The 25,111-nt window shown below is 49.3% G+C and overlaps 2 protein-coding genes across 5 annotated transcripts in view; one reads left to right on the top strand and one right to left on the bottom strand.

Annotated features, from left to right (window-relative positions):
* Lrp6 (LDL receptor related protein 6) overlaps nucleotides 1–25,111 on the bottom strand; it is a 78,331-nt gene that overhangs the window by 1,412 nt on the left and 51,808 nt on the right. Inside the window, exons 18-25 of one of the 4 annotated variants that reach the window (XR_007209276.1) lie at nucleotides 24,391–24,516; nucleotides 21,875–22,111; nucleotides 20,860–20,970; nucleotides 19,202–19,432; nucleotides 17,988–18,124; nucleotides 16,899–16,996; nucleotides 8,439–10,363; nucleotides 7,777–7,782 (exon numbers count right to left, since the gene is read on the bottom strand). Coding sequence is in view for 2 of the 4 variants with exons in the window: in XM_048335255.1 (XP_048191212.1) it covers nucleotides 10,069–10,363; nucleotides 16,899–16,996; nucleotides 17,988–18,124; nucleotides 19,202–19,432; nucleotides 20,860–20,970; nucleotides 21,875–22,111; nucleotides 24,391–24,516 (1,235 nt within the window). In the remaining 2 variants the exon portion in view is untranslated. The other 3 variants (XR_007209277.1, XM_048335255.1, XM_048335254.1) reach the window with 3 other exon arrangements.
* Nucleotides 173–3,791, top strand: Bcl2l14 (BCL2 like 14). The gene is made up of 5 exons (XM_048335053.1): nucleotides 173–551; nucleotides 1,737–1,898; nucleotides 2,383–2,453; nucleotides 2,556–2,822; nucleotides 3,726–3,791. Exons 1-5 carry the CDS (start codon nucleotides 173–175, stop codon nucleotides 3,762–3,764), a joined length of 918 nt encoding a protein of 305 aa, XP_048191010.1. The 3' UTR covers nucleotides 3,765–3,791.

Below are 25,111 nucleotides of genomic sequence, written 5' to 3'. Positions count from 1 at the left end.
AAAGTCTGTGAGACTCTCATCTCCCACGAACCCCGCACACCGCAGCCCAAGTTGGCCCGAGCGCCGGCCTTGAGGGAAAGCAGCTCAGGGCCAGCGCCCAGGCCCCGAGTTCAAGGACTGACCCCCCCCCCCCCCCAGCCCCTGGCTTCGGCTTTGTCTCCGCAGGACCGCCATGTACAGCCGCAGCAGCGCGTGCGACCTTGAGGACGTCCCGCTGGAGGAGGAGGACGACGGCGACAGCGTGGAGTTCCAAATCCTGGCCTTCTACGCCCGGCACCACGCGTTCAAGGGCAGCCCGGTCCCCCCGGCCAGGCCGCGAGGCCCGGGCCCCGGCGCGGCCGACTCGTGGACGCAGGTGGCGGGGGCCTGGCGGTCCACCCCGCTGGGCGGCAAGAAGCCGTCGTGGCGGAGGCTGTTTGGAGGAGGCCCCGGGCGGGACGAGGACCCCCCGGGCTCCCCGACTTGCGGGGAGAGCCGGGCTCAGGACGGGGCGCACGGTCAGCCGTCCTCGCTGTCCCTGCCCGGCGTGGAGCGGCGTGGGGGGAGTGAAGGTGGGTGCCCCCCTCCCCCCCACAACGATCGCAACCTCACCTCGCAGCCCCCTGGGTCGCTGGGGTGTCAGGCCGGCTGGGTTCCCAGCGATCAGCCCCCCCCCCGCGTGGGGGGGCCCCCCTCAGGCCTTTCCCCGTGGACGGGGGGGCCCCCCCCCCAGTTCCCTCGGGAGACACCAGGCCTCGGTGGTCCCTGCTCCCCCTCCCCCCCCAGGCTCGTGGGCCCTCCAACCGGTGGAGACCTTGCCACCCAGCCGGCCCCACACCACGCTGGGGGGGTCCCCCTCCCCCCTCTCTCTACCTTGTCCCCCGACAAATGACATCCTGTGCTGTGGTCGCGGCGGAAGGAGCCAGAACTTTGTATTTCTTCTTCTAAAGTTTCACAACTTTCCCGCCCCCCCCCCATATTTTTGTTACAAAGCTGGGAGGGGGGCGTGGGGGGGCGGGGGGTTGTTTTTATTTGAAAGCTTTTAGATGAGATTGAGAGCCCAAAAAAGGAAAAGGAACAGCAGGGAAGCGGAGCTTCGTGGCTACTTAGGAGGCTGAAATCTAGGGGGGGCAGGGGAGGAGAGGGGGCTACACTTTGAACCCAGCCCAGGCAGAAATGGCCAGGAGATTCCATCTCTTCAGTTGCTAGCAAAAGTCTTGGCTGGAGGCGTGGCCCAAGTGGTAGAGCACCAGCCTTGCGCAAGCCCAACAAAGAGCAAGGTGCCGAGTTCAAGCCCTGGTAGCAGCCAATCCACCACCAGCCACAGACAACAAGGGGCTTGGTTGGAAAAATGGTTTGTGAGGCTGGGTAACTATCTATAGGTGTCACTTTCTGGAAAGTTCTCCTCCCAGGCCGCTGGCCCCGCTCCTGTGGGATACTGGGGTGTGGTTCCCCCCCCCCCCCCCCCCCCCGTGAGCCGCCAGCATCGGGCTGACGGTTTCGTTAGTATTCCAAACAACAATGCCATCTGCGGGGGCTGCTTCCGATCTGCCCCCCGACCCCCACCCCGGTCCATCCACAGCCCCCCCCATCCAGATTTGTGGACCAACGTACTGGACACCAGGCAGGGCCAATGGGCACCTCCGCCCCGTGAGGCGGCCCCCCCCCCCCCCATCTCTCGTTTCCAGGCCAACTGTCAGTCCAAAGGGCCAGGTGCATTCTGGGAAGGGACTCAGGGCCCTCTCGTCCTGTTTCAGCCGTGGGCCCTAAGGTGGCCTCCATTGCCAACCGAGTGGCGGAAATCGTGTACTCGTGGCCCCCGCCAGAAGACCGGCTGCACCAGGGAGGAAGCCACAAGTTCGAGTTCGCCCCCCAGTGTCTCCGCCTCCAAAGCTTTGGAACAGAAGAAGATGAGAGAGGTGAGCCTGGGGGCCGGGCTGGGGCGGGGGGGGTGGTGGGGTGCACCCGGGAGGGGTCAGGTCAGGAGGCTGGCCTCCCCCCCATACACACAAGGGCCCCAGGGGGAGAGGGGAATCCCCCCGGAAGCCAGTCACATTTGAAGGCTAACCTACCAAGCAAAGCCGGGCACCGTGGCTCCCGCCTGCAATCCCAGCCACCCAGGAGGCTGAGATGGGAGGATCGTGGTTCAAAGCCAGCCCGGGCGGGGGAAGTCCACGAGACTTTTGCCATGTCTGACGAAACCCCCCAGGAAACACCAGCCTTGAGTGAAACCAAGTTCAGGCCCTGCGTTCAAGCCCCACAGGTTGGGGTACTAAGGAAGGAAAGTGGGGGTGGGGTGGGGAGAGGCTCCGATGGTTTGGGGCCTGGTCGGGGGGGGGGGGGGCCCAGGTCTTCCCAGAGCCGGTGTGTGATGGCCGTGCGCGTGTCGCCTTCCCGGGACAGACGGAGAGGACCCGCTGATCGGCAGGATCGTGGCGCTGCTCAAGGCCTCGGGGGACCAGCTGGAAAGGGAGGTAGGGTCCCCACACGGGGGGGGGGGCGTCTGAGTGCCCACGGGGGGGCCGGTGGGGTGGCACGGGGCGACTCCGGGCTGACGCCTCGCTCTCCGGCCGCAGCTGAAGAAGGACAAGGCCTTGCTGAACGGCCTGCGCCAGGCGCTGTCCTACCCCGTGTTCAAGACCATCACCGACCGGTTCCTGAGCACCGTGGACACCCGCGGGGAGTCGGAGGGGAAGGTGCGGGGCTTCAAGGCGGCCCTGGCCATCGACGCCATGGCCAAGCTCACGGCCGTCGACAATCACCCCATGAACCGGGTGCTGGGCTTCGGGGCCAAGTACCTGAAAGATCACTTCTCGCCCTGGGTGCAGCAGCATGGCGGATGGGTGAGCATCTGGGGGGTGGGGGGGAGGGGCAGGGGGAGGGATGCACGGGGTGGGGGGGGGCCGGCACAGAGCCAGGCCCCGCCCATGAGCACCTAGTGAGCAGGCGCGGGAGGGGCGGGCCCCCGGGGGACGACGGGTCAGGTGACGCAGGAAAGGGGTTCCGGGGTACCAGGGGTGACTTCTTCTGCCCTGGCAAATCCCCCAGGCAGACGATGGCAAACCCGGGGTGCAGAGGGCCAGGGGTTCGGCGAATTCTGCCGCTCGTTAGGACCCACGGCCACACAAACCAATAAGCAAAGAGTGGAAACGGGGTGCGTGTGCGTGTGCGTGTGCGTGCGTGCGTTTTTGTGTGTGTACGTGCCCATCCTGGGGCTTGAACTCAGGGCCTGGGCACTGTCCCCGAGCTCTTTCCCTCAAGGCCAGCGCTCTATCACTTGGGCTGCGGCGTGCTTCACTGGAGATGTGAGTCTCACAGACTTTCCTGCCCAGGCTGGCTTTGAACCGCGATCCTCCGATCTCAGCCTCCTGAGAAGCTAAGATCACAGGCGGGGGCCACAGCCCCCTAGATGTTCACAAACTGGGGGCGGGGGGGGGGTGACGGAGTCCATCCATCCACTTGGTTGACCGCACCGCCCTCCCTCCCGCCCCCCCCACGCCCTTTGCCTTTCCAGGCTCTTGGGAAAGCCCTGGACCTGCGACCTTCCTGACCCTGGAAGGTCAGGACTCCAAGGCCTCAGCCATTGCTGTCCTCACAGGCCGGCCTAGGAGCTGCTTCCCCCCCCCCAACCCCCACTCCCGGGCCTCAGCTCCGGCCGACAGCACAGTCATTTCCACGGCTAGGGGGAATCAGACGGGGCCTTTGGAGGATTTACCCCCCTTCTCTCTCTCATTTCCCCCCTCTAGGAGAAAGTGCTTGGGCTAGCCCACGAAGAAGTGGACTGAGAAGTGGGAGCAGAAGGCATATGAGGCAAATGGCGGGGCCCAGCCTTGCCGTGGCCCCCCCCCCCCGCCCCACACTGCGTGTGTGTGTGTGTCTCTCGGGTCTCCACGGGCTGTTGGGGACATCTACACAGATAAGTGATCACGTCTGCCCCGGCCAATGGCCGTCCCCCTCCCCCCCCCAGCCGAGCCCGCCAGTGTGGCAGGAAGTCCTGCCGGCCATCCACCCACCTCCGAGGGGAAGTTGATAAACTGCCTGTTGCACACTTGTGTAGGACCCAGCACTCATTGATTCGTTTTTGTCAGCGGTGCTGGGGCTTGAACGCAGGGCTTTGCACGGGCCGGGCAGGTGCTCTGCTGCTGGGCTACGCCTCTAGCCCTTTGGGCTCTAGTTATTTTGTGGGTCTGGTTCTCAACCATTCGCCCCTAGATCAGCCTAGAACGCCGTTGTGCGTGTGCTTCTGCTGGAGCCGGGCGGCAGGGGCAGACCTCCCGCCTCCAGGCCTTGCGTTTCCTGTTGGGAAACCTGTCTTACTCGTGCTGGTCTAGAACCCAGGTCCTTGCGACTTCAGCCTCCCATACAGACGGAGTAACAGGCCCAGATCCGGGGGCCTGGCCTTGTTTTTTGTTAGAACTACACACGGGGCAGCCAAATAAAGAGCAATGGTGGCTCACACCTGTCATCCTAGCTACTCAGGATTTGAGGATCACAGTTCGAAGCTAACCTGGACAGTAAAATCCATGAGACTCTGATCTCCAATGAACCAGCAAAAAGCTGGAAGTGGAGCTGTGGCTCAAAGTAGTAAAGCACTAGGCCTTGAGCACAAGGGCTCAGGAACAACACCTAAGCCCTGAGTTCAAGCCCTGGGACCAACCCACACACAAAAAAGCATAAATATTATATGACTGAGCCCTTGCATCACTAGAAATCCAAAGGGAATGAAGTGATGTAACTTGGCAGTTGACTGGATTGAAAACAAACTCAATGCCTACCACTAGGTAGAGGGATAAATTGTGGTATATCAAAAAAAAATGGATTAATATACTCTGTAATAAAATGACGCTTAGCTGGGCCACTGGTGGTTCACACCTGTCCATCCCAGCTACTCAGGAGGCTGAGATGTGAGGATTGTGGTTCAAAGCCAGCCTGGGCAGGAAAGTCCATGAGACTCTTAGGGCCAATGAACCAGCAAAAAGCTGCAGTGGAGCCGTGACTCCAGTGGTAGTGAACTAGCCTTGAGTAACAAAGTTCAAGGATAGCGCCCAAGCCCTGAGTTCAAGCCCCAGGACCCCCCCCCCCCCCCCCCACCGCACACACACACACAGAATGGAGAGAATATCAAAATCACCATACTGGGGTGAATGCAACTGCAAACCCACATTGTATCTGGAACTTCCTGCTGTGTATGTTAGAGGTGCGGAGCGCTCAATGCCAAATTACAGCTCAATAAAGCTCTTAGACGACTCTCAAAAATGTGAAGGTAGAACTTTCCAGACAGTTAAAAATCCTGTCCATCGCGGAACTTGTGGCGACCAGCCCAACAGTAGAAAGGTATCAAGGCAGAGGGCAATCGCCGCCGCCGCCGCCCAGCCTGTGGGAAGGAGCCCGCCAATTCCCAGAGTCACCGCAGCCAGTGGAACTTGCCAGAGGGATGTTGGGCTCGGCTGGGCCTCCAGCTCCTGCCTGCAGCGGCCTCTCCCGCACCAGGACGCCCAGCCCGCAGCCGGTCCCGTCCCGCCAGCCCCTCTGGACAGCACCGCTTGCGTGAACACAAGCAACGACTCGAGTCCTCTCTCCACCACAGAAAGGGCGAGGGTTCTTTTCTTGCTGAGAAGAAAGGACACTTGTATTTTTCCAACGTTTTATTATAAAAAAAAAAAACATTTCATTTGTTACAATTCCGATTATTGTAATAATGAAAAAGGGTTTATACAAGGTCCTTTTGTACAGTTTATAATTAAAGCACTTATTTTACAAAAAGAAGGGAGTGAAGGAGACGAGGGATGACCAAATGTTGGCCATTATAATATAAATACATCCTTGCAAAGCACCATCGTACCCAAGTCGATGTACAAGAAAACACCAGCTGACATTAAGACACGACAAGATTAAAGCTTAGGAAACAATTTAAAAACACACACATAAGACACCCGAGAGCAGTACCAGTTCCTTCACTTGTATGTAAGGCCGGGCCGGGCCCGGCTCAGCTCCCTCTTTCTGGTTCTTACATCCCCACACGAGCCCCGTAAAGACACCACAGGGCACTGGACTGTCTGTTACTCCTTGCTATTTTCCGCTTAGTATCCAGACTCAGGCACAGACACCAACAGATGCACCTTGCTACCTACCCATCTTCTACCTGGGAAAGAAAACCCTCAAGTGGAAGGGAAGCAGAAAGCACGCTGTGTGCAAGTATTCACCGGTGTTAACTTCTGAGAACACCTAAGTGATGGGCGTCTACAGCGTCCTCAGTAGGTCCATCCTACATTCAGGGGCCAAGGACTTTGCGTGAGGTTCTATCTGTGGTGGGAATCTTTTTCAGCCATAAACAGGTGGCAAAGGGCTATGGAATAAAAGGAAAAGCTCACCTCAGTTGGAGGAGGATGAGGGTAGAGCCAGCAGTCTAAGTCATCAATATAGGGTGCTGGTGGCTCCCGCCTGTCATCCTAGCTACTCAGGAGGCTGAGATCGGAGGATTGTAGTTTGAAGCCAGCCCTGGCACAAGTCTCTGAGACTCTCACCGCCAATTAACCAGCAAAAAGTCGGAAGTGGAGCTCTGGCTTAAGTGGTAGAGTGCCAGCCTTGAGTGAAAAAGCTCAGGGACAGTACTCAGGTCCTGAGTTTAAGCCCCAGTATTAGCCTAGCTTACACACACACACACACACGCACGCACACGCACACGCACACACACACACCGCCCCGCCCCAGCCTAACTCATTAAGATAAATCCAAGAATCACCCCACCCCTGTTCAGGTACAGAGTCTAATGATCTACAGAACCCAACCACAGAGAAGCGTCCTGAGAACATGGGCTCCCAACGCTCACGTCGTCGATGCTTTAAGTTGTAAACATATAAATTTGTGTCTTAAGATCCAATACCCTTTGCTTTTCAAACTAAGAATTTCAAATGCCAAATTTTGAGACTATTAGGAAATTACGGGATCCTAGAAGCCAGAAACCATGCGTACACTACCAGCACTTTCTAAAAATCACCTGGTTATTTCCCTTGGCCTCTTTTAGGCTTGGGAGAAGCAAGGTAACAGCCAGTACATTTCTTACGTTTAAGAACGTCGGTATGTGAGCTGGTGCCGGTGGCCTGCTCTTATGTTTTAAAAAACAGTTGTTTATAAACTTGAAGACTCAGTCCACATCTACAGCTAGTGTAGTCTCATTTGTCAAAAACCCTGTCAAACTAACATTCTCCTGTCCATGCTGTTACTTAGGGGTGTGAAAACCCCCAGATTTTGCTTTCTGAATAAGAAATAAAATGATTTTTAAATCTCCATTTGTAGGGTTCTGATGTACGCAAGGAAAAAGATACTCCCTCAAAACGGAAGGCTGCTTAAACAGACTGTGGCTTGTGGCTATCTTCACACCTTCAATAATGTCTCCCATATCCAAATTATTGATACTGGGGTATTTTGTTCTGATGAGACCGTCTTACTATAACATAGCCCATGATGACCTGGAACTTGCTACGCTGCCCAGGTTGGCCTTAAACTCTCACGCCCTCTTGCCTTCCAGCAAAGTGAAGCTACCATCCCGTGGCTGACCTTAAGAGTATTTCAAAACAATAAGCAAATATGAGCTTCAGTCAGCTGTAAAACTTTACTGCTTTGAGCCAGGCACCAGTGGCTCACTTCTGTAATGCTGGCTTACTTGGGAGTCTGAGATCTGAGGATCGTGGTTTGAAGCTAGCCTGGGCAGGAAAGTCTGTGAGACTCTTATGTCTAATGAACTACCAAAGAAAACTGGAAGCAGGTGCTAGCCTCAAGCAAAAGAAGCTCAGGGACACTGCCCTGAATTCAAGCCCCAGGACTGACTGGCACGAAATTTTTTAAAACTGCTTTTGCACTTAATTAGCCTGCCTACATTAGGTGAAAACACACTTTAAAGTCTTCATTCCTAAATTCCCATTGTGTCTTTAAAATAATCTTCCTCAAACCCATGAACAAATCCCCCAGCACCTGTTGGTAAACCACTGGGTATTTTTTACAATAAAATAGAAACAGCTTTGGAATCTTCTGCAGAAGAGATGCCACCAGCATACAAAGCAAATGCCAAATACAGACTACAATTTTGTGGACACCTTTTATCCCCTCCTTAAGCTTAACAGTCCACCCAGCCTGAGGGTCAACTGGTCCTTCCCAAATCTGAGAGCTCCTCTCTCTAGAGCCATGAAAGAATGCCACTCAGCACAGCAGAGAGAGGGGTACTGAGCTGAGCCGCGCCACCCCAAGCCCTCCCCCACCATGAAGAGTACTTTGCCATTAGAGCACAAGTACTTGGGCTGAGACAAAACAAGGCAGTTCTTATTCTTATTTCACTACAGTGCAAGTCCTCACGGGGGAAGTCCACCAGATAAAGATGTGCGTCCAAATGTAAACATACAGAAATCTCACATCCTAAGTGGTACCCAGTGACTGCTAACCTTCCGTCTTGTCACGTGTCACACTGTCACAGGCGCCAAGTGCCGTGTCGATCTTGTTTAGCCTGGGACACTTTGTTCCAACAAGAGGAAGACTTCCTGCTTGTCAGAGTGAAACTCAAGACGCCGACGGGTACCATTCACTCACGGGTGGAAAGCAAGTGCACCTGAATCTTGTAAACGGCTCCAACTCCTTCACTGTGGCCCAAACTTCCCATTTGTGGATGTTTACCCCCAGGCCCTCATGCCCAGAGAGGCCTCGTCAGGACAGAATTAGGAGGACAACAAGTCAATAACTGAACACGATGTCTTAAAGCAAAAGTAAACCGGATTAAAAACATTCAGGTTGCGGCAGAGAAGGGTCAGGAGGACAGGTGGACCCCTCCCCCTTCCGAGAGCTGAGAGGTTCTCGCCAGCTTCCTCCACTCCCTACACTCATGCTGTCTTAAGTCACAAAGGCTAAGAGAGAGGACATGTGAAAACACACGAGGGGACTGGAAGGATAATCGAACCAACCTGACATTCACAGTGGGTAACAGAAAACTCAGGTCACACGTTAGAGGAGGTATGTACGTACACGTCATTCTGAAGGAAAAAAAAAATGTGAAGAACATGAAAACATCACAATCAATATAGGGGAAAAACCTAGTGATAACAAGAAATTCTTTTTTTTTTTTTTAAATAGATTGTCTCTAACCAGAACACATATGTCAAGTGTTTTACTCAAAATTCATACGCAAAGACGATTTCATATTGTGATACCATATGCTATAGGATTGATCTACGAGAGAACATGTAATGCTTAGGTCTGTAATTCTAAAACACTCTCTGCGTATGCTGTAGATATTCTAATAAGCGTGAAAACAATTCTGGAAGTACTGAAGATCAATAATATGGCTAACTTTTGATCACTATGCAAAAACAGCAAACGGAAGGGCTAAGCCCAGTGGCAAGTGGGGCTAGTCAATCTGCTTTGAGCTGCTGGGGTGGGCGGGGGTTGGGGGGAGACCCACCTGGACAGGACTCAGGCTGCCAAGTAGGACCAGCGCACGGCCCCGCAAATCTTCTGACAACGATCTCTCCCGCCATAGCAAAGCCCAGAACAAATCACTGTAAAGTACCTACTTTCCTTCCTCACACTGTTGGGAGTCACGGAGAAAATGAAGCCCTTTGTCCAAGATTAACAGTAATTCCTGTGTTTTGTTTTTCCTTTTGTGATTTCTTGCTGGCCCTCAATTGTTCGTCAACGGGAGGCTATCAGGTTATTCCCGAGTATCTCTGGGTGGACTTAATTTCTTCTTTCTTTCTTTTTGGTATCAATGTGGCCCAGACATTCCTGGCCAGTGGTGCCATTACTAGCCCTGCTTCCTCTGTACTCTGTCATTTCACTGGGTTTAAGGCATGCTTTGTGTATTTAGTTTGCAAAAATAAAACTTTTAGTACAAATTTATTTTTTTGTACAAACTTTTATGGCACAAGCAGCAAATGTGCTGTTTTAAGAAAATATATAAATATCCTTTTCTTCTGTACAAATATCTTCAGCATTCCCTAACCCCTTTATAAAGTTAACTGTACATGGCGTTCCTCGTCCCCCGCTCCAGATCTCAACCGGAAGGGTCTTTACATCTTCCGGGTGAGGGGTCGGAGGAGGCCCCGCTCAGGAGGAGTCGGTGCAGGGCGAGGGTGGTGGTGGGTAGAGATGATGCGAGTAGCTCCGCTCGGTGTAGGGAGAAGGCGGGCAGCTCTCACAGTTCTCCTCGGCTGACAGGTACTGGCTTCGGGGGGTGGGGGGCGGGGGCGCCGGCTCCGAGTCATAGTTCAAGTCACTGGTGTAGCCCTTGGCTGTGGCCACGGAGGCCACTCTGCGGCTGGGAGCGCAGTCGCTGTCGCAGACATCCGTGCTGCAGGGCGTGGTGGGGGGTGCGAAGTGCCGGTAGCTGTACGGCCTGTAGCTGAAAGACAGACAGCTCCTGTTACATACATAAACCAGCCTCCTTGCCAGAGCGCGCCACGTCCCCCGCTGGTGACAAGCGACCGGGGATGGGACAGCATCTGCAGGCTGCTGTATTTCAGAATAGAAAGGCAGCGCTCGAGTCACTGGGGCTGGGCATGAGCCAGGGCTACGGCGTGTGCAGCTGGCTCGGGACCCAAGCAAGAGCACAGGGTACCGTAGAGGTACACCCCCCACCCCACCCCGTTCTCGGCTTACACACAGACCTCACCACGTCTCAAGTAGCTAGGGTACAGGTGTGAGCCGCCAGTGTCTAGCTCGATGGCAAAAATTACCTCATTTCATTATGTGTGTGGATGCATATATGTGTATATACATACAGATACATATAGATGCATGGATATCTATAAGGCTTGCACATAAGGGTTCCCACTCCACAAAGGAACCGCAAGAGAAGGGAGGCAAGAATAAGAGGCAGAGTGATTTGAAAGCTGCCTCTGCTGTGGAGCACCTAGGCAGGAGAAATGGCGGCCAGAAGCCCAGCAGTTACCAGGCCTGTTGGTCGAGCAGTTTCTCAAGGCTTTACCGCCGATGCTGATATGTTCTCGGGTTCCCAGACGCCCCAGCGTAGCCTTTAAAAGGCCAAATATTCAGATTGGCAGTCTCAACAAAGGAAAAGCAGCAAATTAATTTGAGACATGGGAAATGGTCACACCATAATTGGTTTCTGATTAAATTATGTTTATTTTGCTCCAGTTTTTTAAAAATTCAACTTGAATTAACTTTTTAAAATGAAAATAATTTCTTACAATGAAAGCCAGGAAATGGAAGCAAGAGTTTTCTTTTTTGTTGAGGTTTTTGTTCTCTTTCATCTTGTTTGCCCATTGCCTGTCTTTGGGAGGGTGGAGGGGTGCAGACATGGAGGGACAGGGGTAAACAAATGCGGTCGGGGTCCTCATTGGACACTACGTTGAAAATGAACTCGACAACTTGCGGGTGGGGATGGGAAGGAAAAACAGAGATGGCAAGGCAAGGGGGGACACTGTCCCAAAAGAAATGCACTCTTTACCTAAGTTATGTAACTGTCACCCCTCTGCACCTCATTATAACCTTTATGATAACAATTAAAAAATAATTTAAAAAGACGAAAAGTTAAATGCTAACAAGTTTCCATTTTTAGGCTCCTGACTCTTCTGAACAAACATGGCAAGGGAAGATAACTCATGAAAACAAAGAGCACCACCCTCACGCGAAAGGAGCATTAGGACCAACACAGTGAGCGCATTCTACTTTGTCCCATGCGAAGACACCGCACTGCTGCACACTGCATAGAGAGGGCAGGGGTAGACACCGCGCCACACCGCGCCGCGCTTCCCGCTGCTGTCTCAAGTCACACGGAACGGCAGTGAGGTAGATGGTAAGTCTCCAACGTGCCCTACGGAATCACACCGGCACACGTGACGCTTGGGCACAGGACGGCGCTTCGCTCATCTTAGTGAGACCTGTGTATCCCATCTTCTGCTCTGTTGGCAGTAGCACATGGAGGCAAGGGCAGACCTTATTCTCCCGACCTCAAAAATCCCGTGCTGCTCAGCAGTTCTCATGATTCTAAGAAGGCTCTATTCTTAGGAAATCAATCACACTTATCCTGAGCAGTAACACATTCTAGAATTGGTCACCTGGGTATACCAGCTGCTGTTCTACAGAACGTGGGAGTTTATCCACATCATGTCTGGAACAAAATGACATATGCACCCCTGTCACTTACATCTGGAATATCAGCACCTGAGTACAGGGATCAATACACACGTAGAATCCCCTCAACTACCCCCCTTCCAGTATCCTGCAAGGAACAAGTTGGAATACAGACATACTACAACTGAATACCTCCCCCAATATGACTGAATTCACCAAGCCAACAGAGGTAATGCCATCACCAACATAGCGGTACTTAAGTCTAATACAGGGCTGGGGATATGGCCTAGTGACAAGAGTGCTTGCCTCGTATACATGAAGCTAGGTTCGATTCCCCAGCACCACATATATAGAAAACGGCCAGAAGTGGTGCTGTGGCTCAGGTGGCAGAGTGCTATCCCTGAGCAAAAAGAAGCCAGGGACAGTGCTCAGGCCCTGAGTCCAAGGCCCAGGACTGGCAAAAATAAATAAATAAAAATAAAAGGAAGTCTAATACAAAATAACATCTCCATTTTATTTGGAATACAGTCACCAATTCAACAGAAGCTTAGCAAGTGCACATGTGGAATAACATCCTATCTGGAGGTCTTTTCAGTCCCCTCATCATCGGGATACAATACTTGTGGTGTACACATCTGAACTACTTTAAGCCCAGGTCTGGAATACAGGCCCTATCTATCCATTGGGAAGCTCGCCTGCTCACCCTTGGAGTATGCACCTGGAGTGGCTGAGTTCACGTGTGGAAGGCCAGCACCTGGATGTCTACCAATACACAAGGGGAACTGCAATGCCTACACATCCAGACCTCACCAAGCACATGCGTGGAATACCAGCGGCTATCAGTACAGGTGCGGAACACTATGAACTAACCCTCCAGCGTTTATCACAAGCAACTCCAGAGTACAGAAATACCATATTTGTAATACAATCCTTAAAGAGTCTATAATTCACCAAGACCACACAAGGAAAACCAGTGCCGAGAATCACTACTTCATCAGCCCACTGTGGAGTAAATACAGTCACCATCTCCTGTGGAAATTCTAATGCCCCTGACTGGAATACATTCACCTACCTGAGTGGAGACTAGCAAGCTCACATGTGGAATACCTTCCTCTTTCAGCATCCTCAGAGTTGCAATACAATTATACACACATCTGGACTTCCTCAAGCCTTGCTTTGGAATAGCATCACAGACGTTGTGTGAATTCTGCCGGTTTGTATTTGGAATACAATGGCGTATGCAGCTAGAGCTCACATTTGGAATACCACCACTCAAGTTCAGAGATCCACACACGTGGGCTACCGTTAACCCAGTCCTAACATTCTGAAAGACCCGCAGGAACACCATTGCCAGTGCAACTAACAACCACAATTGGAATACTATCCTCCGAATATGGCTGGAATCCACCGCACCCATATGGGGAATACCATCACCTATGTACCAGCATTGCAATAAGTCTAGTGAGGAATACTGTCCCCTGGCCATGTGGAAATTACAATGGCCATGCTTGGAATACAATCACCTACCCATCTCACAATGAGCAACCACACTGGTGGAATACCCTCTTCCTGGGTCTTCTTTTTAGCAATTTCACACTTGGAATATAATCATATAAACATTTGGAGAAGCTCAAAGCCCTCATCTGGAATACCATCACCTACAAATCTTCAGTCTGCTCTGCTCATAGTTGGAATACAATGGTGTATGCACCTGGCGTTCCCATAGTACACATTTGGAATATCAGTACCTGGGCCTCTAGATGTCAGTCAAGACATAAGTGCACTTGCTATACCAACCCATCTGGACACAGCAAGCACCCATGGAATACCAAGTGGCTATGAGTATACAGATCAACACATGTGGATTACCACTGATTACCAAAGAGCATCCAGCCAGTCCAAAGATGGAATACAGAAATATCACAACTGGAATACCATCCTAAATAAGGCTGGGATTCACCATGCCAAGAGAAGTAATGCTATCGCTAACACATCGGTACTTCAGCAAGTGTAATATGGAATAACATCACCATTTTATCTGGAATTTACAAAGCCTGCCCTTGGAATACAGTTGCCAACTCAACTGGACCTTTGAATACCATCCTATTTGAGTCTCTTCAATTACCTCATCCTTGGAATACAATTGTACACACATCTGAACTTCTTCAATCCCCTATCGATTGGGAATTCCCCCTGCTCATGCTTGAGATACAGTCGCATATGGACCTGGAGTAGCAGAGTTCACATGTGGATACCTGCACCCAGGCATCTGGATGTTAACCAAGACATTGCAAGGGGAATTGCAGTGCCTCCACATCCAGATCTCACCAAGCACAGGTGGAATACCAGCTAGGAGCACAGGTATCAGTACCGATGTGGAAAACCATCACTAACCCTCCAGCATTCAGCAAGGCTGGAGTCAGAATGCCACCCTGAATGCGGCTGGAGTCCTCGGAGCTCACGGCAAGACTACTGTGATCTGCATTTCATCTAGCCTACTAAGGAATGTAAGGAAATAGTTTGAGTACCAGGACTATGAATAAAAACAGCTCAATGGCAAACTCAACACACCAACAAGTTTTACTGGACTGAAAACCTGAAAAGGGCGACCAAGTTTCCTTCAGCCCGGATGAAGATGGGAACAGAGGAAGGGGCTGCTTCTGCAGAGATGGAAATGGGGTGTGAGAGCAATCCTATCTCAAGCACAGGAGAAGGGTTGGTTTTTTTTTTTTTTTTTAACAGCATCTGTGTTTAGCAGAGGTGTCCACACAGGTAGGGCCCTTGACCATGAGTTATCTCTTTTAAAGACGCAGGATACGTTTGGGGAGGGGCAAAGGGAGAGGAGATGACTGAGGTGGAGATTTAGAGGTAGGCCACAAGGGCAGTTCTAAGATATGGCTGTCAGGAAAAGGGGAACACTTTTAGTTTAAGTCAGTTTCCATCAAGGAATACCATTTCCATGTCATGTAGAAAGTGCTATGCCAATGGTTGGATTACAATCAGCAAGCATATAGGTGGAATACCATCCACTTTCTACAACCTCACACTTGGAATACAATCATATACATATCTGGACTTCCTCAAACCCAGGTCTGGAATACCAATGCCTACAAATCTAGAGGTTAGGGCCTGGAGTTTGGCCTAGTGGTAGAGTGCTTGCTTAGCACGCACAAAGCCCTGGGTTTGATTCCTCAGTACTATATACACAGAAAAGGCTGGAATTGGCTCTGTGGCTCAAGTGAGAGAGTGCTAGCCTTGAGCAAAAAGAGCTCCAGGACAGTGCCCAGGCCCTGAGTTCAAGCCCCAGGACTGGCTAAATAAATAAATAAATAAATCTAGAAGTTAGCCTTCTCCTAGAGTCCCAGAGTTCACATCTGGAGTACTTGTACCTCTGCACATGGATTATCACCAAGACACAACGCTTAGGCATCCAGATCTCACCAAGCACATATGGAAAATACCATCTCCTTTGAGTTCAGGGCTCAGTACACGCAGGGAATACCATCAACTACGCCTCCCGCAGTCAGCGGGGCCAGAGTTGGAATGCCCTCACCAGTGTGTCTGGAGTGCAATAGCAACACCACCACTGCAATACCGTCCTGAAAATGTCTGGGTGCTGGTGGCTTAGGCCTGTCATCCCAGCTACTTCGGAAGGTGAGACTCAGGGTCATGGTTCAAAACCAGCTTGTGCAGGAAAGTCTCTTACTTTGAATGAACCAGCAGAAAACCAGAAATAGAGCTGTGGTTCAAGAGGTAGAGGGCTAGCCTTGAGCAAAAAAAGCTCAGGGACAGTGCCCAGACCGTGAGTTCAAGCCCCAGGACCAGCACAAGAGAAAATTCTGGAGTATATAGACAACACAGGAGAAATACCATCGCCTAGGCATCCATACTACACCAAGCGGTATCAAGATTACTGTCACCATCTCCTGTGGAAATCCTAATGCCAAGGGTTGGAATACAATCACCAGCCTGTCTGGAAATTAGTATGCATGCCTGTGCAACACCAACTTCTTTCATGGCCTTCGCCGTGACATGACTGCTGCAATACAATTGTATACACATTTGGATTTCCTATCCATGAGTTCAGCCTGCTCGTGGTTAGAATACAATGGCATTTGCACCTGGAGTTCCCAGAGTACACATCTGGAATATTTGTACCAATGTCAGACAAATCACAAGCATAGTGGAATGCTGACGTACCTGGATGTCCCTGACACTCTCACGGAATACCACTGTCCACACATCTGGTGACCCAGCACACAGAACACACTGCCTGCAAGTCTGCTGATCAGGCCCAAAGGTGGAATACAAGGTGGCACTGGCCAGTCCTACAGAATACTATTAACCCGTGCATCAGCACTTCACGGAGCCTCGGGTGGCAACTCCGCTGCTTATGCATCTGCAAGTCACCGAGCACACAAATAGAATACCACTCACAAAGCCACAGTTCTGCAGTGAGCAGGTGAAGTGTTTTCCATGTTTATGTTGTATTTACTATATTTGCTTATGTTTATGGAGTTTACTGGGCCCACACGTGGAATATCATAGCCCAAGACTCTCTGGTTCACAGAGGCCACAGCTGGAACAGCAGAGAGTATTGCATCTAGATTCCCAGCCCAAAGGTGGAAAACTATCACCTAGGCATCTGGAATTGGACAAGTCCCCCAGTGGAATCCAATCGCCTCATCCCCTGGAATCCACCAGGCCGCTGGTGGAATACCGTCTCCATACCAGGAACTCCCCGCCCCCACTGGCGGAATACCATCTCTGCACAGCTCATCTTCACCAATCCCACAATGGACTCTTCCTCCTTAGCAACTCCGCTGCTTGATGTTCATTACCTGTATGACCGGTGAGTTGAAGGACTGTTTGAAGAATAACCAAACTCCATGGTGTAATGTGATCGCTCTGTAGCAGGGGATGGCGGAGGGTTCAAAATCTAAAACAGAAAATGATCAATGCATTAAATAACCCCAGACACAGATTCGATCTCCTTTTCCTTCATCTTGGTTTCTATTCCTTCCTATATGTATGATATTAACATAATCCTTTTCCAGGAAAACACTTCAAACAGTCCTTTGGAATTTTGGCTCCCTTTCCCTCTAAGACAATGTTATTATCATGGCCACACATGACCGAGGTTGGAAAGAAAATACACTGTTCACTCATTTAGTACAGCTGGGTTCTGATTTTCATCCTTTTTTTCTTTTTTTCAGTACTAGGACTAGATCTCGGCTTCAGGCTTGCCAGGTGGATGCTATATTGCTTCAGATGTGCCTCTAAACCTACATTTTGGGTTTTTTTTTAAATCACTTTTTCTATGTTCATGGAAAACTTGAAGGTTTGAGGCAAAATTCTAGCTGTGTTTCTTAAAATGAAGGTTCTACATCTCCCAAGTCGTGCCACTCAATGATTCTATTTTACTTCAATTATAAAACTAATATAGTTCTTCCAAATAGGTTAGTTACCAGCTAGTATGCTTAAAAAATTTATACAAACACAGGGTAGTGGTGGTGATAAATCCCTAGAGCCTTATGTATTTAAATTCTACATTAAATCCATTTTTACACTACCATTATTGAACACTCACACCTAATGTGGTTATCCTAGATGTTATGATTTTCCTTTTTTTTTTTTTTCTGCTGGTTCTGGGGTTTGAACTCTGGACCTGGGTGCTGTCCCTGAGCTCCTTTTGCTCAAGCCTAGCACTCGAACAACTTGAGCCATATCCCTAGTTTCCACTTTTTCTGTGATTAATTGGAGACGAATTGGAGTCTCACAGACTTTCCTGCCTGGGCTAGCTTCAAACCGCAACCTCAGACCTCAGCTTCATGCATGGCTAGGATTATCTGGGCATGAGCCTCTGGCGCCTGGCTAATGTTATGTATTTTTAACACTCAAGGAACAACAGAATGGATCGGGCTGCTTACTGCGGGGAAGTAAGTGCCTTTGGTGCTCGAAGAACTGCTTGACGATGCCCCCGTGACGTGCGCTCGGTCGTAGGGCGGTCCGCTGCTTCCCCCCATGATGCTGAGGGAGCTGATCATTGATTTTCCTCGAGACATTCCTAACATGAGAGAGGACAAGGACTACAGATGAGCCATACCCAGGACATAATTTTATGTAACTTGGGATTATAAACACCAATAGCCAGATCTTTCCCTAACAACAGCGGAACAGCACCACCTACTGGTGGAGTCAAAGCCCTGCAGTGTGAGAAGTTCCAGCGGAGGTCGTGAAGTCGGGGATAGATTCTAAACCGTACTAAGGAAAGCAGAAGCCGGAGTTCGGGGCACCAACACAGCACACAAAAGGTATTTCTTCTCTGTCTAGGTGTAAAAAAAATTGTAGGATCAAAACTACCGATGTGCAAGGAATTATGAAAATAGGCATGACAAACAGGGTGTAAGATATCACAAGAAATGTACACACTGCCCTACTATGTAACTGTACCCTTTTTGCACAACACCTTGTCAAAAAAAATTTGTTGAATTAATAAATTACAAAAAAAAAAAAGAAAAAGAAAATAGGTATGACAGCAAGGAAGCATGAATTCCAGCTGCTTGCTTCAGAGCTTGGTGCAGAATAAGCCGCTATTTTCAGAGCCCTCTGGGCCTCCATATTCACTAAAAGCAAGGCTGCTTTTCAAGAAGTACGCACTGGAAAGAAGCTACCTTCCCCAGAGCTGATGGAGGGCTCAAGTGTGACTGTTTGCTTTATTATCCCTGGTTCGCAGGTCATCACGGTGGTCACGCGCACCCCTTCCCCTTGCTATCCAGCTATGCCCAAAGCTTGGCTTGCTCTAGGGAAGTTCATCTGGATTTTCTTGGGGGGTGGGGGAAGAGTTGGCCTCTTTTATTCCTGGGCTCAACAGCCCTAGGGCTGTAGCTTCTAAGTTCTCACCTCAGGACCAGGCTCCCTGCTTTTAGAACCATGATGCCATCAGGAAAGAGGGAGGGCTCAGAGCTTACCGATGAACCTAGGGCGGTTTCTATGAGCCACAAGCCATCCGATTAAAGGAGGTGTTAAAAGTAAAGAGCACTGTTCTTACCATGTTTTCAACTCAGTCATCAGTTGAAGGAGCCCTGTTTCCATACTGGGAACTTAGTAACGTGGCTCTTGTGGCTCGGTCTTGCTAACTCACCTGGAAGAGATCCTGACAGGGAGCTCGGGTGCGGCACGTAGCCCAGCGGCACCGAGGCCGGACCGTGCACCACGTAGTCGTTGGTCATGGTCTCCCCGTCGCCCTTCATGCGTGGACACAGCATCCTCTGGCAGATGAAGTATATGGTTCCAGACACAAAAATGGTGACAATCACTCCGATGACGGAACCAACCGTGTTGGTGGCCTGTGGGGCTGGCTCTTCTGTTGGATCTACAGTGAAGGACACGACACAGTTATCTAATGAAGACGATTCATGTATTTGAGAGAGCAGTAACATGAGGGCAAACACTCTTGTATCTCCTTCTATGGAAATCTACTTCTGTGCATGTTTCTGAGCATAACAAAACTGCTCTCTTTAAGGGATTTCTCAAAGCAAAACATAAAGAATCCCACCTTCAGAGGGCTTTTTCTGTTGCTGTTTTTGTTTTCTTGTTTATCTGCCTTTGGGAGGGACAAAGGTGAACAAATGCAGCAGTGGTACTCACTATGTGATACGATATGGAAAATGCACTATATAACTGGTAGGTGGCGAAAAGAGGGAAAAACTGGGAGAGAGCCAGGCAAAGGGTGACATTGTACAAAAAGAAATTTATTCTTTACCCTGACTTAGAAAATGGTAACTTCTGGGGGCTGGGAATATGGCCTAGTGGCAAGAGTGCCTGCCTCATATACATGAGGCCCTGGGTTCGATTCCCCAGCACCACATATACAGAAAATGGCCAGAAGTGGCACTGTGGCTCAAGTGGTAGAGTGCTAGCCTTGAGCGAAAAAGAAGCCAGGGACAGTGCTCAGGCCCTGAGTTCAAGGCCCAGGAATGGCCAAAAAAAAAAAAGAAAAGAAAATGGTAACTTCTCTGAACATCACTTTTATAATAACAACTAAAAAAATGGACAACTTAATACTTCCTTTTTTTTTTGTCATGGGGCTTGAACTGTGTGGGCCTGGGCACTGTCCCTGAGCTCTTCAACTCAAGGCTAGCGCTCTACCTACCACTTGAGCCACAGTGCCACTTCCAGTTTTCTGGTGGTTAACTGAAGATTAAGAGTCTCATGGGCTTTCCTGCCTGGGCTGGCTTTGAACTGTGATCCTCAGTTCTCAGCCTCCTGAGTAGCTAAGATTACAGGTGTGAGCCATGTAATACTTGTTCTTAATAAGGAAATCTTAATCATAAAGAAAAGGAGAAGCCAGACACCAGTGGCTCTCGCTATAATCCTATAGCTACTCAAAGGCTGAGATTTGAGGACTGTGATTCTAAGGCAGGAAAGTCTGTGAGACTCTTATCTCCAGTAATCACAGAAAAAGCCAGCAGTGACACTGTGGCTCAAGTGGCAGAGTGCTAACCTTGAGCAAAAGGAGTTCAGGTATAGCACCCAGGCCTAGAATTCAAGCCCCAGGACCAGGTGGGGGTGGGAGAGGAAAGTAAAGGAGAAAGTGCTGGGCCACAATGACTCACACCTGTAACCTACTCAAGAGGCTGAGACCTGGAGGATCACAGTCTGAAGGTAGCCTAGGCAGAAAAATCTGCAAAGCTCCATCTCCAATAAACCAGCAGAATAATGGACTAGAGACACAGCCCATGTGGTGGGGCTGACAGAAGGCATAAGCCTGAAAGTGTCCCTTCGGGATGATTTACTTACAACAATCTAGCTCGTCAGATTTGTCGCCACAATCCACGTGATGATCACATTTCTTGTGCTTTCCAATGCACTGACCATTGGCACACCGGAACTGGTCGATAAGACAGAGCACTAGGAAAATGCAAATAATTTTCCTGTTTTTACCGAAGGTCAGGTAATTCCATCAAGAGTTAAAAGGTGCTTTCTGAGTATGAATGAAAACACACTAGACTTCTGGTACTTTCCTTCAGTAGGAAAGTGCAGGAAAAATCTAGCAGGAAGCTTCCTGCTGTGCTCTTTCAACTTCCTCCTTTACTAATAACGTCTTTATCCTGTAGATCACTAGAGAACATGTTTGTTTATAGTGCACAAGGCTCACAAAGGGAAGAGATGACAATATCCTAACTTAGGGCTTACAGAAAACTACTGCTTTTACATCTTGATGACCCAATCTCTCTGTGTTCTTTCACAGGACTCAGTTCACTGTTGTGGTTTGGGTGCAGTTTCGGAATGGCCTGACAGGTTTGTGCTCTGGGGGCAAGGTTTTCAGGGTGGCCTTGTATGGGTGATGGACCCCTGAGGACAGAGGCACAGGGAGCCAAGTGGAGATCATTGTGGTCCTCTCTTCGCAGTGGATTAAGGTAACTCTTAGGAGATTTTGGTTACTTCTTTTGACACAAGGTTGCTAGCCAAATAGGAACACCCTCCCCCCCGCCTCTTGCTATGGTTTCTTGTCTTGAGGTGTGCTATCACAAAAGTATTCGCATTATTGCACTGTCATCTGCCTCAGGAGCCCAGCTGATGAGCTACACACACACACACACACACACACACACACACACACACACACACACACACACGTGTGACCTAGCTTTAGGTATGCCATTACAGTAACAGAAATCTGACTAATACACAGTAATCTAAACATCTGTTTGCTACATGGCGTTAACATTCACAAGAGGTCAAATATAAAGAAGGCCCAACCACTTGAGGAGAGGAAAGGCTATGTGCCCTGGCACTGAGGAATGCTGGGTACCTTCACAGTTCTTCTCATCCGATGTATCTTGGCAGTTTGCATCTCCGTTACATCGCAGGGCACCGTCGATACACTGCCCACTGGCACACTGGAACTGGGACTCGGAGCACACAGGACAATTGAGCTCATCACTGTGGTCCTCGCACTCAGTGAAGCCGTCACAACGCCACGCCACAGGGATACAGTCGATCTCCCCAGTGAAGCAGGTGAAGTGCTGAGGAGAACATGTGGGAGGTTCTTCAAATGGACAGGGGAGGGAGTGACAAAACACAACACTGGTCACACAGAGGTACCAACGTCCGCTCCAGAGCACAGAGCATTTGATAATTCACATTTATACACTTTACAACAAACAAGCAACTAGTACTGCCGGTAAAACTAGGACACAAGTTTTCCAACACTGTAGTTGAAGTAGGATTCTATTTGCAAGCTATGGCGATCTCACACGTAATCTAGCAATAATCACTGTGATCACCAAACTCCATGTATTTGAAAAACAGCCTAGAATCCATGCTTCCCAAGTATAAGCTTAATAACTGGTCATAATCCCCTGGGGATGTGACACTTCTTTTCAATGGATCCAAGACTGAATTATTTTCACAATACTCTAAGATGTCATTTTCACTGTGTTTGCACTGATCAACAAAAGGAGTGGTGGGTAAGACTTACTGGCACCTGATGAGAATAAACAGAACCAGCAATCCCACGCTCCACACACACAGCTATACACTCACAGCTCAGAGATACATGAAAGCTAGTTTCTCCACATGAATTAGTACTATGAACAATACTGAAATCAACGCATGACCCTACGTCCCTCTACCATGAAGCTCACATTGTACACCTAAGCCTGACAGTCATCTGTACAAGAAAAGTCATCCAAACAATGCCCTTGTTTTGCAAACGAGGACAAAGAGGCTTGGAGAGGCTAAGCCAGTACCCAAGGGCATAATGCTTCCTATAAATAAGTGATGGTTTAAAAAAAAAAAAATAGGCCAGGCAACAGTGGCTCCTGTCTCTAATCCACTAAGGAGGCTGAGAATCAGAGGCTTATGATTCAAAACCTGGGCAGAACAGTCCTCAGGACTCAATCTCCAAAATAACCAACAAAAAGCCAGGCTAAAGATGTAGTTCAAGTGGGAAGAATGCCAGCAAAGCAAACAAGCAAGCCAAGAGGCCCTGAGTCCAACACCCCACAGCAAGGGCAAAAAAAGAGAACTAGAAGGACAATCTCTTTAAAGCCTGTTACATTTACTACTGCCCCAGTTTCTTTAAAAACTTACATCAAGCCAGGCACTGGTGGCTCACACTTGTAATCCTAACTACTCGGGAGGCTAAAAGCTGAGGATCACAGTTCAAAGCCAGCCCAGAGAGGAAAGGCCATGAGATTTATCTCCAATCAACCACCAGAGAACCAGAAGTAGCTCTGTGGCTCAAAGTGGTAGAGCACCTGCCTTGAAAAAGCTCAGGGACAGCACCCAGGCCATGCGTTCAAGCCCCATGACAAAAAAAAAAAAACTTAATGAACTTTCTAAGTGACTCCCAACTTTATTCTGTGAGCACGGGGTCACAAAACAGATCTGGGCAATAAAAGTAAGAACTCCATTATAGAAACATAACAAAAGTTTGAACACCTCTTCCTAATAACTCCACCATAAGATGACCAAGCTGAGACCTTTGGGGAACATTTAAGACTCAAATGTTGAACTACAAACAAAATCAAAACCAGCTTTTGTCACCTGAACCAAACACATTTGTGTATCAGTCTCATTAACACAGTATTTAATAATTACAAGTATAAAGTGAATTATTATATTCAGTAATTTTTAAAACAACAGAAATTGGACTGGTCTAAAATTCCTAAGGCCTTGTTTCTCCTCTGCGAGGGGCACTTTGGGGTTAAGAGTGTGGGTGTAACCTGGTGCCAGGGCACTGCCTACTGTCATGTAAGGTGAGACTGTGCCAAAGTGTTACACTCCACAGTATACTACAAAGCTATCACCTGAGGTGCTTCTTCAAAAATAATTTCGTTTTGGTAGATAATAAAAAAAGAGCAAGAAACTTCAGTGGACACATTTCCAACGATGCCGTCCACTGACCAGCAGTCAGAACTCAGTGATGGAGCTCAGAAGAGGTATAACTTTTTTCATCTTGCCTCCCTAATACGTTACTAGGAAACAGTCATTCATATGCCCAAAGTATGGTAAAAACATGTACAGTGAAATAGTATCTGATCTTTAAAGAGGCAATCCTAATATCTGAAACAATACAAGCAATGATACTATGTTAAATGAAATAAGCAAGGCACAGGACAAACCCCCTAGGACCTCACTCATACGTACTGTATGAAAGGTCAGACTCACAAGAACAGATTAAAATGGCACTTATGAGAGTCATCAGAAGCCTCACTCGGTGGAGATGAGTGTAAGGGACTAATTTGCCTTCTATCCATCTCCAGGCTAGACAGGGAACGTGGTGGCACTTGTATTTGCACAAGACTGTCACGGCATATTTACCTCCACACGAGAGCTCATCCTGAAGCAGAACCAGGTGCATGGGACAAGAGCACCTTGTGGTACCATCCCCTTTCACAAGACAGATGTGTGAACAGCCACCATTATCCTGAGCACACGGATGCTGTCCTGGAAAATAAGTGATTTATGAAACACAAAGGAAAACCAGTGGAGAATCTGTTCCAACCTTAATTCAACACTCTGTCCCCAAACAGCCCACAAGAAAATGCCTATGTCTGATCTGTCATCACACACACACACACAATCTCAAATGATGCTCCTCTGCCTTCAGTGTGGTAGGTGATTGGCAAACACAATACCATGCTCAGTCCTATCCTAAAGCATTAACAAATATCTTAAGCAAGTTAATGCAAAATAGTCTAATCGTGCTTAAAAATACTTTTAACACGATAGGCTCATGTTAATGTTGTGAATAAGAGAAGCTGAGGACAGATCTAGAAAAATGACTAGGGAAGACAGTTGAGTAGTGCTAGGAGCAAAACCCAATGAGCTATATCCTCACACCGGCAATTTTTAAATTAACAAGACCATCCTGGGTTTTCTGGGTTGTGTGTGCCAGTCCTGGGGCTTTTTTGCTCATAGACAGCAACTCTACCCCTTGAGCCACAGCTCCACTTCCAGCTTTATTTCTCTTTGGTGATTAAAGATAAAGAGTCTTACAAACTTTCCTGCCCAGGCTGGTTTCAAACCACAATCCTAATTA

The sequence above is a fragment of the Perognathus longimembris genome, chromosome 27, assembly GCF_023159225.1.
Source record: "Perognathus longimembris pacificus isolate PPM17 chromosome 27, ASM2315922v1, whole genome shotgun sequence".
In the NCBI taxonomy this organism is placed as follows: Eukaryota; Metazoa; Chordata; class Mammalia; order Rodentia; family Heteromyidae; genus Perognathus; species Perognathus longimembris.
Note: the sequence above shows the minus strand (reverse complement) of the source record. Positions and strands in the feature narration are given on the sequence as shown.